The 18657-nt window shown below is 38.7% G+C and overlaps 1 protein-coding gene across 1 annotated transcript in view; it reads right to left on the bottom strand.

Annotated features, from left to right (window-relative positions):
* The window catches only part of CDC5L (cell division cycle 5 like), a 41864-nt gene that overhangs the window by 11289 nt on the left and 11918 nt on the right, over positions 1 to 18657 (bottom strand). Inside the window, exons 6-14 of the mRNA XM_079712321.1 lie at positions 18079 to 18297; positions 16173 to 16317; positions 14658 to 14846; positions 11341 to 11489; positions 9226 to 9388; positions 7029 to 7193; positions 5716 to 5796; positions 4344 to 4586; positions 1536 to 1733 (exon numbers count right to left, since the gene is read on the bottom strand). Coding sequence (XP_079568447.1) covers positions 1536 to 1733; positions 4344 to 4586; positions 5716 to 5796; positions 7029 to 7193; positions 9226 to 9388; positions 11341 to 11489; positions 14658 to 14846; positions 16173 to 16317; positions 18079 to 18297 — 1552 coding nt within the window. The remainder of the gene's footprint in view (positions 1 to 1535; positions 1734 to 4343; positions 4587 to 5715; positions 5797 to 7028; positions 7194 to 9225; positions 9389 to 11340; positions 11490 to 14657; positions 14847 to 16172; positions 16318 to 18078; positions 18298 to 18657) is intronic.

Raw genomic sequence — 18657 nt, 5'->3', positions numbered from 1 at the left:
AAGAAAGAGTTTACCCACCTCGAATGAGATTTTCAAACTAAGTGAGAGACCTAAGTATTTATGTATAAGTGTTACAGGAAGCTTTCCAAATAGCTTTCCAATCAATTATGATGCTGACCTTAGATCAGAATTACACTGCTAACTACCACTTATAAGAAATGAAGCCTACATAACAGAAAATATAACTTAAATTTAACCACTGATGTTCTTTTTAGTTTCCCTGACTTTGTGAATTAAAACACAGAGCAACAGCACACCCTGCTGGAAATTAGTAACACAGCTAGAGTAACCAGCAGCACTGGATTGCTAAAATTTCACCCAAGATGAGAATTACTTCAGAAAGTCTGATTTCCCACTAAATGATAAAAGATGTGCACAGGCATTACCATTAGTGTCTATACATGTGAACTTAAAGGTAAAATCAAAAATGTTAATTTTAATAGGATATCACTTTTTCCAGTTCATTTCCCTAGCCCCACACAGCCCCAAACACCCCTAAGTGATTTTACTATTTTTTTATTTTAACCCCAAATAAAAATATTTCCAAACCTACTTTCTGCAGAGAAATTGGTAATCACATAAGCGGAATTTGAGGCCACTGTGATTGCCTGAAGCACCTCTTTCTCCTTCCCAGCCCAAGATATCCTGGCCTCAGAAACATCCCTGAAGACCACCATTAAGAATTCACAAGGGGCTTCCCTGGTGGCGCAGTGGTTGAGAGTCCGCCTGCCGATGCAGGGGACACGGGTTCGTGCCCCGGTCTGGGAGGATCCCACATGCCGTGGAGCGGCTTGGCCCATGAGCCATGGCCATTGAGCCTGCGTGTCCGGAGCCTGTGCTCCGCAACGGGAGAGGCCACAACAGTGAGAGGCCCACATACCGCAAAAAAAAAAAAAGAATTCACAAGGCAGCCTAGCGGTCTGTGAACCACAATTTACATACCACTGGCAAAATGCATACACAGATATTGGAATTCAAAACATGCAGACTATATTAAGAAACCACATGCCATGAAACTCCCATCTAGTACGTTTCAACATTTTCATAGACATGAAAAATCACAGAAGCCATTGTCTGGATAATCCAGCTCAGTGCTCTCCCTGTAACAAACTGACAGGAACCCGAGGATGAGCAGAAAGGTACCAAAGTTCTGTAAGTGTGCCCTTCTGGCTACAGAAAGAAAGCTCCCTGGTACACTGAGAGCCCCCCTTGAGAAAACTGCATTGCTCTTCTAGCACTGCTCTACACTCTTCTGAGTGACCAGTGTTGACTTCTTGGCTCTTTGCCCCCACATCTAAAAGGTTCTGATTGACCTGTGGTCAACTTGGAGGGCATTCTTCATCATGAAGGCCAGCAGCTCTGAAAAACCAATGAAGAAGGCCAAGGAAGATCAAACACTTCAGTGCAGTTTTTCCTCAAGAAATTCGAAAACAATTACCTTAGATCTATTTTCCTGAAGTTGTCTCCAGTGGTATTATCTGGTTCATTATTTCAATCAAAGTACATTTAAATTAGAATTTTAAAAGGATACCAACCTCAAGCCTCTTTTCCAGTGACTCAATTCTGTCCTTTTTGCTAGCTAGGTTGGCCCGTGTGTAGCGGCTCTGCCCAGGAAGATATAAAACTTGACTGTAGCATTCTTCCCACACCTGGTTATAAGCTTCACTTGAGAGTTCTCCGTGGCTCATACCTTGTTTTACCACTTCCATCTCCTGTACCAGAACATCCTGGGCCTGTTCACAATAATAATAACAATAAGCTTGAGTACTAGAGATACTTGCCATCAACAGAAAGCTTTAAAAGACTAGTTTTTACTCCTCTGGGCAAAGACAATGAGCTCTGGTTAACTGTTTTTTTGGAAGGGGGTTATAATACCTAAGCAAAATTAATCAAGAAGCCTAGAAGTCAATGCAGGTTGACCTGAAAAGCCAAGCATCCATGTATCATCCCTGATAATGTAAACGTCCTTTGCCTTCACTCATTATAATAGCAGCTACCATTTCTCAGATACCTACTATGTGCCAGGAACTGAATTGAAAAGTTTTACCTACTTTATCTCCAAACAGCACACCACCCTTACAAAGCAGTAAACGTTAACCTCACTTTAAAGCTGATGAAACTAAGGCTTAGCGAGGTTAAACCACTTGTTCAAAAATACAACACTAGTAAGCAGACAAGGCAAGGTCACACCCAAGCCAATGCTTGGGCACCAACGTGTGCGGGTGCTCCTCCCACTCTACCATCCCCCGCTATACTCTGGACTTCCTAGTATGGTGAAGGGGAAGTAGGTGTTTTTTTGACACCTGCCTTTTTTCTCATCTGAAAGAATGCCCCTGCCATTGCCAGAGAATAAGACCGGAGGCACAAATCAAATAATGATGGATCATAGACCAGCTTCTGTTCACTAGAAAAGATACGGTTTAAGATGATAGAATGAGGATGGAGTTGGACAAGCCTGGGCTCCAATCACAGATTTAGCACTTAAGTAGCTATCTGAACTTGCTGAACTTCTGTGAGCCCATTTCTCATCTGTACAGTGGAGATAATACCTAACATGTTTGTTATGAGAATTAAGTGACACAGTATACACAAAGAGCCAGCCCAGCACCAGACACACAGACTCCATGAACATACCACATGAACTTTTTCCAGCCCTTTGCTTCATGGCTCATGAAAAACTGACAATTACTTTTTGTGCTTTATAGAAAGCTTTCAATCACTCCAGGAACATCAGAAAATAAACACAGGCCAAAATACATAAAGTCAAGATAAATAACTAGCATATGAAAAAATTTAAACCAAAAAATGGAAAATCAAGTCTCTAGAAGATAAAGAATGGATACTTTTAAACAATACCTCTTAGGGGAAATAATGGAAACAAATCAATTTTAACATACTTAATGAAAATCGGGTACTGTATCATCAGAGAAATGGTATTTCACTCTGAAACTGTACACAGTAAAAATTTACAAATTCAGCTCTTATAATAATTAGGAGAGAGTACAGCTAAGTTCTATTTAAACCATCCCTAAAGAATCTGCTAAGTAAATAGCTGCTTCAAATTCTTAGGAACAAAGGGGACTATAGATAGATAAATAAAATATGGGAGGATATTTAAACTACTGTGTAATCATTTCAAATAATTCCAAAGCACTACTTACATTATTATCAAAAAAAGTTATTAGAATTTGTCCCTTACAGAATCTCTATTAGCAACGACGTGATCTTTATTTCAGGTTTCCATATATACAATAAATTCAGGAAAATTTATTTCCTAAATTACATCTCCCCCTCATATTTTCACTCTAAAAAGAGGAAACTGTTCAAGCATCAAGTTCATTGTCTAATTCTCACCTGGTTCAGTGACTGAATGTGCCTGCCAAAGCGCAGGCACTCAACAGAGGACAGCTTCCATGGCACTTACTAAAAGGCAGCAAGTCAAAATTACTCATGAATCAGGGGCAAACAAACACAAATCTAAACCCTCCTTCCTTTCTCTATTTTCTTTTTAAAAGTCCTATAATAAACATGTATCACATATGCAATAAGAAAAAGAGAAAGTAAGAAAAAGAGAGGAGAGAGGGAAAGTGCAGGAGAGAAGACAGACAAAGGAACCTTACCGGTTTTCTCCCAAGTTAGCCCATTCTAATGGATGAGTCCATCACTGCCCCTCAGGGCGAAAGACTAAAGAAAAAAGACTTTTAAGCTAATGACCACTCTGCTTCCAACCATGAAACTAACTCTATTATCTTATGCCACTGTACAGAGTTCTAGTCAAAATCACAGCTTTGCTCTGTCAAAGCAGAAAGAATAAAATGCATATGGAGGAAGAGGCAGGACAGACTTTAGAGAAGAAAACATTTCTTTATCTCCTTATCCAAAAGGGTAGGGGGCAATCATGTCAGGGGAATGAACTCAGTGAATATTTCCTTTCTGTGAATAGGTGAAAGATTTAATCTGTAAATATTTTTAATATATTCTTTTTTTTCATAGTATTCTAAATAAGTGAGGTTTAAGTACTAAAGGCATTCCACCCTATTCAGATACAGCAGAGTTAAACACAGAAAATAGCAACTGTAGCAACTATCAATCAGGCATACACCCATGAGACAAGAACACCGTGCCATCAAAGCCAGTGTTTATCTGATAAAGGCCTGACACTGAACATGGGAAGGGGTGGGGGGCTGGCATGTCCTTTGCATAACACTTAATATGAATATTTGTCTCTTAACCATATATTTCAGTTGCTTATGAACATCAATAAGGGAAAATGCTAATGTTTGTCCATGATACATGGTATCTAACAAATACTTAAATCTTGAGACAGAAATATTCAATGATACCTTTTTCAGCTCTTCTTTGGAAAACTTTTCGTAAGTGTTATGTTCCAGATAGGCAATGTGCTCTGCATTATTGGTACCAAATCCTATAGTTTTTCCTTTTTTATTTCCAGATGGTTCATAAGGGTGATGTAGAAGGTCATAATGAAGCATTGTGATCATTTCTTTTTTGATTAGTTCTTCACTTTTCTGTAAGTCTGTGAGAGGTGGTTCTACATTTAAGGGTCTTAGAATAGTTTCATTTACCTAAAATTTTAAAACAAGTACAATTATTAAACATGTCACTGTAACATACTAATGTTATTAGTTCTACTAGCATGAATTAAATACAGGCATACCTTATTTTACTGGGCTTCACTTTACTATGATTTGCAGGTAGTATGTTTTTTTACAAACTGTAAGTCTGTGGCAACCCTGTGTTGAACAAGTCTTTTGGCACCATTTTTCTAACAGTATTTGCTCACTTTGTGTCTGTGTCACATTCTGGTAATTCTTGCAATATTTCAAACTTTTTCATTACTATTCTATTTGTTATGGTGAGCTGTGATCTTTAATGTTACTACTGGAAAAAGATTACGACTCAGGCTCAGAAACTTAGATGATAATTAGCATTTTTTAGCTATCAAGTAGTTTTTAATTAAGTTACGTACTTTGTTTTTTAGACATACTACTACTACACACTTAAAAGACTACAGTTTAGTGTAAACATAACTTTTACATGCACAAGGAAACCAAGCAATTCGTGTGACTCGCTTTATTGCGTGACATTCTCTTTACAACAGTGGCCTGGAACCAAACCTGCAATATCTCCGATGTATGCCTAAAGCAGTTTTACATTTTCAAAAGAAATTATTTTCTTTTTTTCTTCAAAATTCTTATTTGGGGACTTCCCTGGTGGCTCAGTGGTTAAGAATCTGCCTGCCAATGTAGGGGACACGGGTTTGAGCCCTGGTCCAGGGAGATCCCACAGGCCACAGAGCAACTAAGCCCATGCACAACTCCTGAGCCTGTGCTCTAGAGCCTGCAAGCCACAACTACTGAAGCCCGTGCACCTAGAGCCCATGCTCCGCAACAAGAGAAGCCACCAAAATGAGAAGCCAGCGCACAATGAAGAGTAGTCCCCACTAGCTGCAGCTAGAGAAAGCCCCCGTGCAGCAGCGAAGACCCAATGCAGCCAATCAATCAATCAATCAATCAATTTATTTTTAAAATTTGTATTTGTACCAGTGAAGCATTTCAAAGATTGGATCTGGGAACTGCTTTACTATATTCCAGAAAGTAGATGAAATGTCATTTTATAGACTTTATAATATAAAAAAATCAATCACCTAAAAAGAAACTTAAAACTTCCTAAGCCAGAAATTCTAATACTTACTTCTGATGGTCTTGGCAGATCTTTCTGGACAGCTTTGTGCATTCGTTTCATTTCCTTTACACGCTCTGCATCTCGTATGGCCTAAAAAATTATTTTAAAAACCATTTTTGCAGTTATACAGTATTTGACACATTTCAGTAAAGCTGAAAACACTTTAGTCTATAAGAATGTGTATGTTCAAGAGCTAAAGCTGTAGGAATCTGTGTTAAGTTTGTAGAAAGGCAATATAAGGCCACTAAAATTAATCAGCCTATTCATTCTCCTGTTACAGTAGAAACTAAGAACTTCCAACGTCTACCAGGAGCATTCTCCAGATTTACATGGCTCCCTCCATCAGATAATCATTCTTTTCTTGTCTAAATCAAATCCTAAATGTAGAGGGGATGCTTCCAATTATCCCTCCTGCAACACAACCTTTCCCTTCCACCTCAAAAGCTACTGATTTTTAATTTAAAAAGCCAGCCAATGAATGTGTTGTTTCCTGATTCTTAAATTATGAATAATGTGGGTTAACACATTAGAACTTCAAACCAGTTCTGAGAGTAGATGTAACTCAAAATAGCTAAGAGAACTAAACACATAAAGTATTATCGTCTATTCCCCACCAAAAAGCACATTCATGTGGTTTCCCTCTAAAACGATTTCCATTGATGCCATTCTCACTCCAACCCCGGGAAATTATTCAATTTCTAAAACCATCCTGAAATGGACTGCAGCAAGAATGCCTGAAGTGGGTCACATGATCTCAGTTTTAGTTCAAGTTTCACCAGTTTCCAGCCACAAGACCTGAGAAAGTTAACTTAATTCACCTGAGCCTGTTTCCTCATTTCTAAAACGAAGCTGACACCACCTATCCTACTTACATCACCTGGTTGTTATGCACAAATGAGAAAGTAAATAACTAAAGATATATTAGTACAAGGTGTTACTAATTTTATTCTGACGCACGCTACATATCCAAAGCCACATTTTTATTAGTTTACACTGACGAAAAACCATTTACTCAACCAATCCAAGATGTACTTGTTTTTATGACTGATAATAACATCTTTTCTTGGCTAGAGTGAAAGCAATGTCTAAAAGACTACTTATATGTATTTTAAAGAAGCATAATGAATTTGACAGAGGATATTTAAATGGCTATCCATATAATTATACATTTTAAGAATACCTATCAAGATATTCTAAGTATATTATGAACTATGTGAGTGAATATTATTAATGATGTAAGTAATTTTCTTCAGTGTAATTTTTTTTAACACTGAAAAAACTTTTAAGTAGAGATCTTGAGACATGTAATAGTCATCACCCACCTGCTTCCGTGCATCCACATCAGCAGCATCTTCAATGTAAGTATCATCTATTTCACGGTCTTCCAGTTCCTTCTCGGCATTTTCTGGTAGAACAATTTCAAAGTCATTCTTAGGGGCAGGAAGGCCCAACAACCCTAAACGGAGGTGTTCACGAGATTCTCTTTCCTGTAGAAAAAAATTGGTCCTTCTCAATTCATACACATCAAAATATGCAACTAATATTGTGTAAGAGTTTCTAAAAAGTAATTAGCCTAATTTTAATTCTAGAAAAATGACCCCTAACTTCAGAGTTGAAACAAGATTTCATTTAATTTCTATCGCCATTTCTTCCCTACCTTAAGACCAACCACAGGGCTTCCCTGGTGGTGCAGTGGTTAAGAATCCGCCTGCCAATGCAGGGGACACGGGTTCGAGCCCTGGTCTGGGAAGATCCCACATGCCACACAGCAAATAAGTCCGTGTGCTGCAACTACTGAGCCTGCGCTCTAGAGCCCACAAGCCACAGCTACTGAAACCCGTGCGCCTAGAGCCTGTGCTCCGCAACAACAGAAGCCACTGCAATGAGAAGCCCACGCACCACAACGAAGAGTAGCCCCTGCTAACCGCAACTAGAGAAAAGCCCGCGTGCAGTAACGAAGACCCAACGCAGCCAAAATAAATAAATTAAATAAATAAATTTATGAAAAAAAAGAAACCTTTAAAACAAAAAAAAAAGACCACTCATAAACTTTGTTTTGCAATCAACAAATTTACTCTGGGATAATCTAACAGAAGGTTTGAGAATTACCTCTGAAGGGGCAAAAAAAAAAAAAAAAAAAAGTCCTTTAGGATTTCCATTTAAGGATTTCTGAAATTTAACAGCAAATGAAAAGAACAAGTTCGGAGGTAAATTTGTCCTTGGACTAATAAAACCTAACCGGAAAAATGCCTGAATTTGTGCGTGTGCTTCTTTTCCATGCAAATACTAGATAATATGCAAGCCAAAGAAAACAGTTCATACTTCCCAAGAGAAAGTGCCTGGTACCCAAGTTTTCCCCAGTCCATCCTCAGCTCACTTCTCTCATTCCCCACTGCTCCATTACACGTATGCTAGGTGGAAGGACCAGATGAGCTGCTATGACGCAAACATGCTCCAGGTTCACTCATGTTAATGGCCTCCATCTGGGACAGCCCCCAACCCTCCTCTGAGCATACCTCCTCAATGAAGGTTTTCCTAGTACCCACCCAACAAATGTGATTATTTCTCTGGCCAGCCAAGGCATTTGGTTTTCCTCAAAGGGCTTATTTTATTCATATATTACAATTATTTTTGGACTTGGTTTAGTACTGCCAATCTCTCCAGATCATAAACTTCTTGAAGGCAAAGGACATCTTTACTCAACTTTAGATTCCCTGAAGTGTCCAGATCTGTGCTTTGCACACATTAGATTCTTCATCTGTTTAATTCTTATGTAGCCACTCAGAGTTGGCATTACCTGATATCAATTTGGGCACTAAAAAAAATTCTCTACTAACCAAATCTATACATGAAGGTAGAATTAATTTGTAAACCAGAAGCAGACCATCATTGGAACTCATTTTTAAAAAAAATCTCACAATGATCTTCTGTGGCATAAATAAGAAGGCTCAACAGTGACGTAATAAAAGCAATAACGAGCAGAAACAAAACTATAACTTGTATAATTAGCTTTCTACATCACCTTGCAAAACATACAAAAGAAAACTTCACTAAGGTTAGCAACAAACATCAAATTAACATGGCTTTGAGATCTAGACTGTCCTTCTAAAAGTGTAACGAAAACAGAGGAATCAGTGTTCAAAATCTAATTTATGAGGCATTTGAAACTCAAAACATTTTACAGAACTAGGAAAAAAAATTAAATGTACCATTCAAGAAGGTAAAGTATTAATTAGTAAATGATAAAAATTAAAAATCACAAAAGATATAAGAGGCATTACTATCAGCATAATCATTACTGAAAAATACATTAAGAATAAGAAAAAGTAAGCAATAAGACCATAAGATTTCCCTTCTCAAACCCTACAAATCATGTTCCTTTTCTGGTGTCCGCAGGTGTACAAGAATCTTAAGGTATATGCGATATGCACTGACAAGGGGAAAAATTTTAATTTGGTACCCATGAAATACTTTTTTTTAACTTTTTTTAAAGAATACTAAAACAGAATTGACATGTACCATCTGCTTCACATAAGAGGGATCACTGAAGTCTGCCATTCCATCCTCGGGATTAATGTTTAACTTGTCTCGAAGAGGCGTTCTACCCGGGGTGGAGTTAATAACTGGTTTGGGAGTTGTCCCACTCCGGGGAGTCAGCCCTTCAGATCCATGAGAAGGAGTTCTAGAAAGACAGAAATTCCAATTAATGGAAGTGCCAATTTTATTTGGATCGTGCTTTCAAATGTTTTTCACATAAATTATTTTACAAGGAAAACAGAAAAGAAATAAAGATTCCAGAAATTCCATCTCCCTACCTGGTTTTTAGTTAGACCTCTAGGTTAAAATAAAGGTTTGGTTCAGCTAACTCAGTATTTACACACAGTATATTTATTTTAATGACTTCAAATAAAGTCATTACATCTGATATTTTCTTACCTTATTAATAACTAGGTCCACCAAACATTTTTCAACCTTTTTTTAAATAAATTTATTTATTTTTATTTATTTTTGGTTGCATTGGGTCTTCGTTGCTGTGCGCGAGCTTCCTCTAGTTGCGGTGGCTTCTCCTGTTGTACAGCACGGGCTCTAGGCACGCAGGCTTCAGTAGTTCTGGCACGTGGGCTCAGTAGTTGTGGCTCGTGGGCTCTAGAGCGCAGGCTCGGTAGTTGTGGCGCACGGGCTTAGTTGCTCTGCGGCTTGTGGGATCTTCCTGGACCAGGGATCAAATCCATGTCCCCTGCACTGGCAGGCAGATTCTTAACCACTGTGCCACCAGGGAAGTCCCACAACCTTTTCTTGACACATCAGGGTGGCTGAGAACACACAGTGGGCAGAGAGGTTGGCCACCACACTCAAGATCCCAAATGACTCCTTTTGAGTTCAGTATTTTCAACTTATCATTTGTCTCCTCCCTGCCTGTAGCTGTTGGCTATCACATCATCATCATCATAGATGTGCATACTTGAAGTACTTCCTCCCTCTACATTTTGTTTGGAAACCAAACACCAGGCTTTTAGAATCACATCTAAATATGAATAGCTCTGAGTTAGGTCTAAGAAACTCTCTTAGGAATAAAAGCCATAGACTTTGCACCTTAGAGTTTAATTGTTCAAAGCCTTTTTTTTTTTTTTTTGGTTGATTACTTCCTGTATCTTGGCTGTGTTCCAGACAGGTGGTGCTGCCAGAGAGCTGTTCCCAGAGGTGAGGTGAGGTGTTACCATATAAGACATGGTCCCTGCCCACAATGAGCTTACAGTCTATTTGAGAAATGGGGAAAGAGGGATTAGGCTCTCTTGCAAGCCTTGCAATTAAATATTATATAAGGTTTTGGGTGCCAATGTTTCTTGACCCTGCTGTCATGTGCAATTGTAACAGTCTTCATATACTTAACAACCAGTAGGAGGACATATTTTAAAATTAAAAGTAAACCCTAAATATTTCTAACCTTAAAAGCTCAAATTCCATTTTAATACAAATTGCTTCTATAATGTTTGTATCTTAAAAATTCTTCTTTAAAAACAGTAGCTTAAAACAAAAGAAGTATAAACAAATACTGAACTCTGAACTCTAGTTAATGATATACACAACGAGGAAGTGTTTAGGGTGAAATGGACTAATACCTACAACGTACTTGGAAATGTATTAAAAATAAGATAGACTGATGGACGGATATGTGATTAAAGCAAACACTGTAAAATATTAACTGGAGAATTGGGTGGTGAGTATATGGATGCTTGCATTACCATTCTTTCAACCTCTCTGAATGTTAGAAATTTTCATAATAAAATGTTGGGGGGAAAGCAACAGTAATACATACATAAAAAGGCTTAGAATTTTTATAAAATTCGCCAAATCATCATTAACAATGGATTGATCTGCTCTTTTAAATCAGATTAAAAGTATTCAGAAACAAGGTGATAGCACCAGAAACCCTGAAAAAAAAAGGAAGCTCCATTTGGTATTTGACTATTTCCTGGATACTATAATGTTATTTGCTACTATGAATGAGGAGAAATCAAAAAGCAAGTTAAACACTTATTTCCATTCTCTGCCAGCATTTCTAAAACAAACATGTTGCCAAGTCCTCAGATTCAAGTTTTTCTAAAGCAGAAAACAGTTATTTATTTACAATACCTGAATGGGGTAGAAAGAACTGTGTTTGGAGTCTGTACAACCTGCCGCTGTGGAGTCACACCTGAGAAGTCGCTCTCGTGCAAAGGGGTGTTAAGTCCACCTTTTAATGGGGTGTCCACGTTGGTCAGAGCCATGAGGTTTTGGGCTTCCTGATTAACAAGAAGGTAAAGAAGCATGTTTTAACAGTTTAGACAGGAGAGCAAATTCCTCTCTTCTGGTCCTACTACACAAATCTTGAAACAGGCAGAATTCTTAGACATTTTTCTCAATGAAAACCAAGAGAGAAAATGAATACTGAGCTGTGGCAGAATTCAATACTTCAATTCCTTCTGTCAACCTAACATTAGCATGTCAGAAGTTCTGGAATAGGGCTTCCCTGGTAGTGCAGTGGTTAAGAATCTGCCTGCCAATGCAGGGGACAGGGGTTTGAGCCCTGGCCCTGGAAGATCCCACGTGCCGCGGAGCAACTAAGCCCATGCGCCACAACTACTGAGCCTGCACCCTAGAGCCCGCGAGCCACAACTACTGAGCCCACGTGCCACAACCACTGAAGCCCGCGTGCCTAGAGCCCATGCTCCACAACAAGAGAAGCCACCGCAATGAGAAGCCTGCGCACCGCAATGAAGAGTAGCCCCCCACTCACTGCAACTAGAGAAAGCCCACGCGCAGCAACAAAGACCCAACACAGCCATAAATAAATAAATAAGAATTCCCTAATAAATAAGTTATAGGGATGTAATGTATAGCACAGGGAATATAGCCAATATTTTACAGCAACTTTATATGGAGTATAATCTACAAAAATATCAAATCACTATGTTGTACACCTGAAACTTATTCAATATTGTAAGTCAGCTGTACTTCAATAAATAAATAAATACATTTTAAAAGTAAAACAATTTAAAAAGAAATCTCCCCAATAAAACATCCCAGCCAGTTCAGCCCACAGGAAAGTCTGGAGTCAAGGGGTCCTACCCACACCCAAGGAGTGTCTAGTCAGTTTTTAACTGCCCTACACTTATTCCCTAAATATAGGCAAAGAACAAGATCAAAAGATATTTGAGGGGCTTCCCTGGTGGCTCAGTGGTTGAGAGTCTGCCTGCCAGTGCAGATGACACGGGTTCGAGCCCTGGTCTGGGCTCAGCCCACATGCTGCGGAGCAACTGGGCCCGTGAGCCACAACTGCTGAGCCTGCGCATCTGGAGCCTGTGCTCCGCAACGGGAGAGGCCACAACAGTGAGAGGCCCGCGTACCACAAAAAAAAAAAAAAGACTGTGCAGGGAAAAGAAAACTTATAAAAACAAAGCAAAACCATCATTAATAGTCTTAGAAGAATAAAAAGATATTAATTAAATGAGACATTTAAAAATTGAACACATTTAATGGGCTTCCCTGGTGGCGCAGTGGTTGAGAGTCCGCCTGCCGACACAGGGGACACGGGTTCGTGCCCCGGTCTGGGAAGATCCCACATGCCGCGGAGCGGCTAGTCCCGTGAGCCATGGCCGCTGAGCCTGTGCGTCCAGAGCCTGGGCTCCGCAACGGGAGAGGCCACAACAATGAGAGGCCCGCGTACCGCAAAAAAAAAAAAAATAATAAAAATTGAACACATTTAAAAAAGAGCTCTTAGAAATTAAAAATATGACAGTAGAAATTTCTTAAAAAGATAAAATTCAGAAAATCTCCTAGCAATGAAATCAAAGTCAATTAAGACAGAAAACCAGAGAGTAATAAGTAGCAAAATAAATTAATGAAAGGGAGGAAATTTTTTAATTTTCAAAATAACTTCCCAGAATTGAAGGCCATGAGTCTACAGAATTGAAAGACCCACCAAGTATCTAGCACAGTGGTTAAAAATAGACCCACATCAAGAAACACACATGTGAAAAAGAGAAGATCATATAAGCTTCCAGAGAAAGAAAAAACCAGGTTTCCTATTAACAACCTGAATGGCACAGGACGTATCAATAGCAACAATGAAAGCCAGAAGACACTGGAGCACTGCCTTCAAAACTGTGAACAAAAACCCTTTCAATCTGGAATTCTATACCCTGGTGTACTATCAATCAGATAAGACGGTAGGACAGTAATTTACAGATATTCAAGGTCTTAAAAATTCCATCTCCCATGAAACCTTCCTCAGAAAGCTACTGACAGATACACTTCACCAACAAGGGAGTCAACCAAAAAAGCCAGAGACATGGGAGCCAAGAAAGAGGAGACCCAAGGGACTTTCTAGGGTGACAGTGAAGGGAAAGCAAGAGAACAAGTTGTAACAAGATCTAAAGAGTAATCAGTCCAGACTAGAACATTCAGAAGTTCTGGGAACGACTTCAAGAGTTGAAAAAGGTAAGAATACCTAAAATGTGACCAGATTACAGGAGATTTACAGTTAGTATAAAGTCCAGAACTGAACTTGTGCTAAGTAATCAGAAAATTTAGCAACTAAATAAAACAAGTGTTAATTCAAAGAAAAACAAAATACTGTAGAGTAATTATAAGGCATTTTGTGGGTCAAGTGCAGTTTGACCCACAGTTTACGCAGTGAATGAATGCAGTTTACGTAGTCATAAGGTAAACCATAAATATGGAGCTAACCAAAATTATGATTAACTATAATGGAAGATGGGAAAATGCAAAGAGTGTGTATGCACAGTAGAGGCAGAAGGTGTGAGAGAGCCAGATGTTCAAATCCTTGGTGGAAAAATGCCTAAAACTGAAAATAAAACCAAAATGTAACAAGTGTCTTAGTAGTAAGGTGGTAAAAACAAAGAGCTATCACTGGTGCCTCTAGAGAACAAGCAATGAGGGGCACTGTTTTTCTTACAAAGTCTTGCAGGACTATTTGACTCCTGAATCAGTACCTTATAATTATATTTGACTATTAGAAAATTGAGATGTAAGAGTGCTAAAAGGCTCAGTGGTATTCTGTTAGGTTTGTCTATTCTCTGGCATGCAGACACCCTAAAGAACACACAGAGCTGTACACCCTATGTGCTAAGGAGAGAGATGGAAATAGTACTGAAGGCAGTCTATGCCAAGCTAAGTACAGAATCACAAGGAAGTTTTAAAAATTACTGACTACACGTGTTTGATTTTTTTTCCAGGACTGTTAGGCAATGTGAAATTTTTAAATGCTATGCTTTACTGACAGGATTTAGCTTCCCTACTACAGAAATCTCTAGCAGCTATGCATTCAGGACTGTTTCAAACTGCTTACCCTAAAACACACAAAACCAAACCATTCAGTGTTCTCCTTTATAATACTTTTAAGGACAATAAACAAAGTGAAAGGCTCACTCTACCACATGGCAGCCTACCTGCAGAATTCTGTCCTGGGAAGCTGGTGTTCGTGGTGTTCTCAGAGCGATGCTGTTGTTGGTGACATTGTACTCAGACAAGAGAGTACTGGAAGCCGAGTTTGTTATGCCAGATTCCTCAGCAGTTTGACGTGCAATTTCACTTGCTTGGCCTACTTTTACAACTTCCTGGAGTTCTGCATCTGAAATCTAAAGACACAGTTATCACAGTAGCAATATTTTAACCAAGAATAACACAGCTTAAAACTTCCACATTCCAGAAGATGAATTGCTGAAGCTGTGTGATGAGTATACAGGGGCTCGTTGTAGCACTCTCTTTACTTCTTGTGGGTTTGAAAATTTCCATAATGAAGTTTTTAAAAGTCTTCTCTATTTAATGTGGGGGGGTGGTGCGGAATTCCATATGTGACATAGAATCAAGCTGCAAATACTGAAATTCTTTTTCAGTATTTCCATACTGAAATTCTTTCAAACCAAAATATTTATAAATCAAGAACATAAAATAATAGTGTTTATACAAAACCATTTATCAGTTGGGGGGAGGGTGGGTACTAAAAACCAATTAAAATATCACAGAGTCCACAAAGCCACAAGATCCCTAAGAAAATCAAAAAACGTTATCCTTATAATTTTACCAAACTAAATATCCTAAGAACTAAAAAAAAATTACAGGCAAAATCTCAGTTTAAGAAATATCACTAGGGCTTCCCTGGTGGCGCAGTGGTTGGGAGTCTGCCTGCCGATGCAGGGGACGAGGGTTCGTGCCCCGGTCTGGGAGGATCCCACGTGCCGCAGAGCGGCTGGGCCCATGAGCCATGGCCGCTGGGCCTGCGCGTCCGGAGCCTGTGCTCCGCAACGGGAGAGGCCACAGCAGTGAGAGGCCCACGTACCAGGAAAAAAAAAAAAAAGGAATATCACTACTATGAATAACAGCATCTAACAAAATTATTTTATGTTTATGCCCAAGCATTTTGTATTGATGCAGCCAGGGCACTCATTTGCAGAAAGAAGCTGTTCAAGCCTCCTAAATCCATCCCTCTGCTCCATTTAACTGTCCAATTCTGCAGAGCTGTACTCGTCAAAACAAAACAAGAGCTTATTCAAAATCCCCATGTTTCTGACCAACTATAATTCAAAGGAACAGAGCCTATGATGAGCTGAATGAATTTTCTCTTCTCCACAACCCCCATGTTGATTTTCACAGCTATTGTCTCAAAAAGAGAAGGAGGTGTGACACAACGAAACATTCCCTAAAAGAAAGTGGCCTTAAGTCCACAAGGCCAAATACCACCTTTATCAGCTACAAAAAAAGAGGTCTGGAGCCCTAGCCTACGGAAAAATTGCTAAGAGCTGACAATTACTTATTAAACCATCATATAAGCAGTTCAAGGCCTGATATTTCTTAAAGGTACCAAGCACTCAGCAAAAGCCTGGCACATAGGCCTGCAAACATTTGCTGGATAAATGGTAAGCATATGAGTTCATACAATGAAAAACCTGCTTTTATTAGATTACCTGAGGGGCAGGTAGTACTAGTTTGCTTCTCTTTTTAGTAAATTCAGAAACACCACTAGTTTGAAGAATTGCTGACGGTAAATCAGATTCTTTTTTCCTTTTCAAATGCTGCTTGTCTTTTTTTCTATCTCGTCCTTCTTTTTCACTGTCATGGATCAAGGTGGAGAACAGATTTTTTAAAGTTACATATAGGCAACAACATTAAATGCCATATAAATAGTCATATGCTCTGAACGAAATAATTCCATTCCTAATAAAATTATGATGAAAAGACAAAACAATATACATTAAGTTGTTCCCTACACCATTACCTACCCACTATACTCAAGAGGAATGCAGACTTAGAATATCGATAGAATTATTAAGAAACTAAGATATACTAAGTAATTTAAGTACTAAATATTAAAACTATGTAACTATAGGGCTCCCCTGGTGGCAGTGGTTGAGAGTCCGCCTGCCAATGCAGGGGACACGGGTTCGTGCCCCGGTCCGGGAAGATCCCACATGCTGCGGAGCGGCTGGGCCCATGAGCCATGGCCACTGAGCCTGCGCGTCCAGAGCCTGTGCTCCGCAACAAGAGAGGCCGCGACAGTGAGAGGCCCACGCACCGCAAAAAAAAAAAAAAAAAAAAAAACTATGTAACTATAAAGACTATGATAAGCAAAATGTTACATATAACATGAAAAGAAAAACATAAAACTACTCCTATATTGTGACTACGTTCATGTAAAAATATGTGTGTGCACATAGGAAAATGATGAAGTACACAAAAACGGAAACAATTAAATGAAGGCAATAGAATTAAAACGTGAGTTTTAAAGTTTTCCTTTAAAACTATTCAATTGTTTGCTATGATTTTTTTTAATTCATAAATTTTTTTAAAGGATATTTAAGTCCTGACAAATGACACCAGAAAGTTGTTAAGGTCTAAAGCCAGGCTCAAGGCCATCTTTTAAAGGACCAGGAATGCCTTCTCCCCCTCTGCATGTCATCCTCTCCTTCCATCTAGTCTACTCCTTCCAAATGACTATTTTTTCTTCAATCTCTTTATTTGTAGAGGCTACCTAAAGCAAGGTCCTAATTTGAAAAATAAATACAATGGAGTACATCCAAGAAAATCCCGTTTCACAGTGACTGACATCTGTTGTTTACTAACAATTCATGTCAACAGAAATGGAAGGCCACTGGGGGAGTAGAAAACTAAAAATCTTTGACAATCCTAAAAGGTTCTCCCCACAACATTCAGATATAACAATTTAAAAACTCTAAAAATCCCTAGAAATAAACAAAATCCTCTGTATTCTAAGACATTTTATAAATATACCTACTAATCGCCATTAAGTGAAAAGATTTTAAAATGCATCGGTAATGTTTTTCCTTTTAATTTCATTTTAAGAAAAACAAGAGGGAATTCCCTGGCGGTCCAGTGGTTAGAACTCAGCACTTTCACTGCCAGGGCCCAGGTGTGATCCCTGGTCAGGGAACTAAGATCCCACAAAGCTTCATGGCGCGGTCAAAAAAACCCAGAAAAACAAGATAAAATTTTCACTAGAAAAAAAACTAAGAAGAAGCAGACCAGATTTTGACAGATTCCTTCAGGCCATTAGTAAAATAACTAACCTCTTCCCAAAGGTACGTAAATGTTAAGACTGTGATTCTGAGTAGACAGTTCACTAAGAGCCAAGCGCTGACATTTCGAGAGCTTCGAACAGTGTTCTGTGCTAAAAACGTTACAGCCAGGGTCACTGGTTTTCTCAGAAAGGTGAATCCATTAAATAAGTAAAAGCATTTATGTAAACCACATTGTGCTAACTAAGAAATATCTGGCTCTGACAAGGATAATACTTGGCCCTCCATAAAATTACTACTATACTTGTCCATTTATAAAAACAGAAAGGCAACTTACGATCTCAGCTCCCCATCAAGATCCTGTTGTCTTAACTTTCTGAAATCGGCATCAAGAGCCTGGTAGTTTTCCTCAGAAGTATCATAGAAACCAAGAGCAGGCTTTTTTTCAAATGGGATTTCAGCGTTATAATCAACTCCTCTCTTCTTTTTTCTTTTCTTCTGAATTTCTATGCCAGCTGCTCGAAGTTCTCTTCTCTTTTGGAGGGCAGCAAGACGCCTGAAGAAAGAGAATGCAAATCACCTTCAAAATCATACACCATTGGCAAAGCATGGATCATCCATCAGAGTTAAGAAAACTACCCGGTGACTTGGGGAAGAAATATTTATTTAAATCCTCACCTCCCACCGTTCACCAAAATCAATTCCAGTTTTGATTTAAAGGTACACACATACACTAGAGCAAAGAGAAAAGCCAGAAGGAACTATAAGTAAATATGCATCCAATCTCTGGATGGGAATATACTCACTTAATATAAATTAAATAAAGGGTGAAAAAAACGGTCAACAGCTTTGAATTTTAAAATTTATATCCCTGTAGCACCATTTTTTAAAAATCATAAAACAACATTAAAAAGCA

This window comes from Hyperoodon ampullatus, assembly GCF_949752795.1.
Source record: "Hyperoodon ampullatus genome assembly, chromosome: 10".
In the NCBI taxonomy this organism is placed as follows: domain Eukaryota; kingdom Metazoa; phylum Chordata; class Mammalia; order Artiodactyla; family Ziphiidae; genus Hyperoodon; species Hyperoodon ampullatus.
The sequence above is the reverse complement of the archived record's forward strand: the minus strand, read 5'-3'. Positions and strand labels throughout refer to the sequence as shown.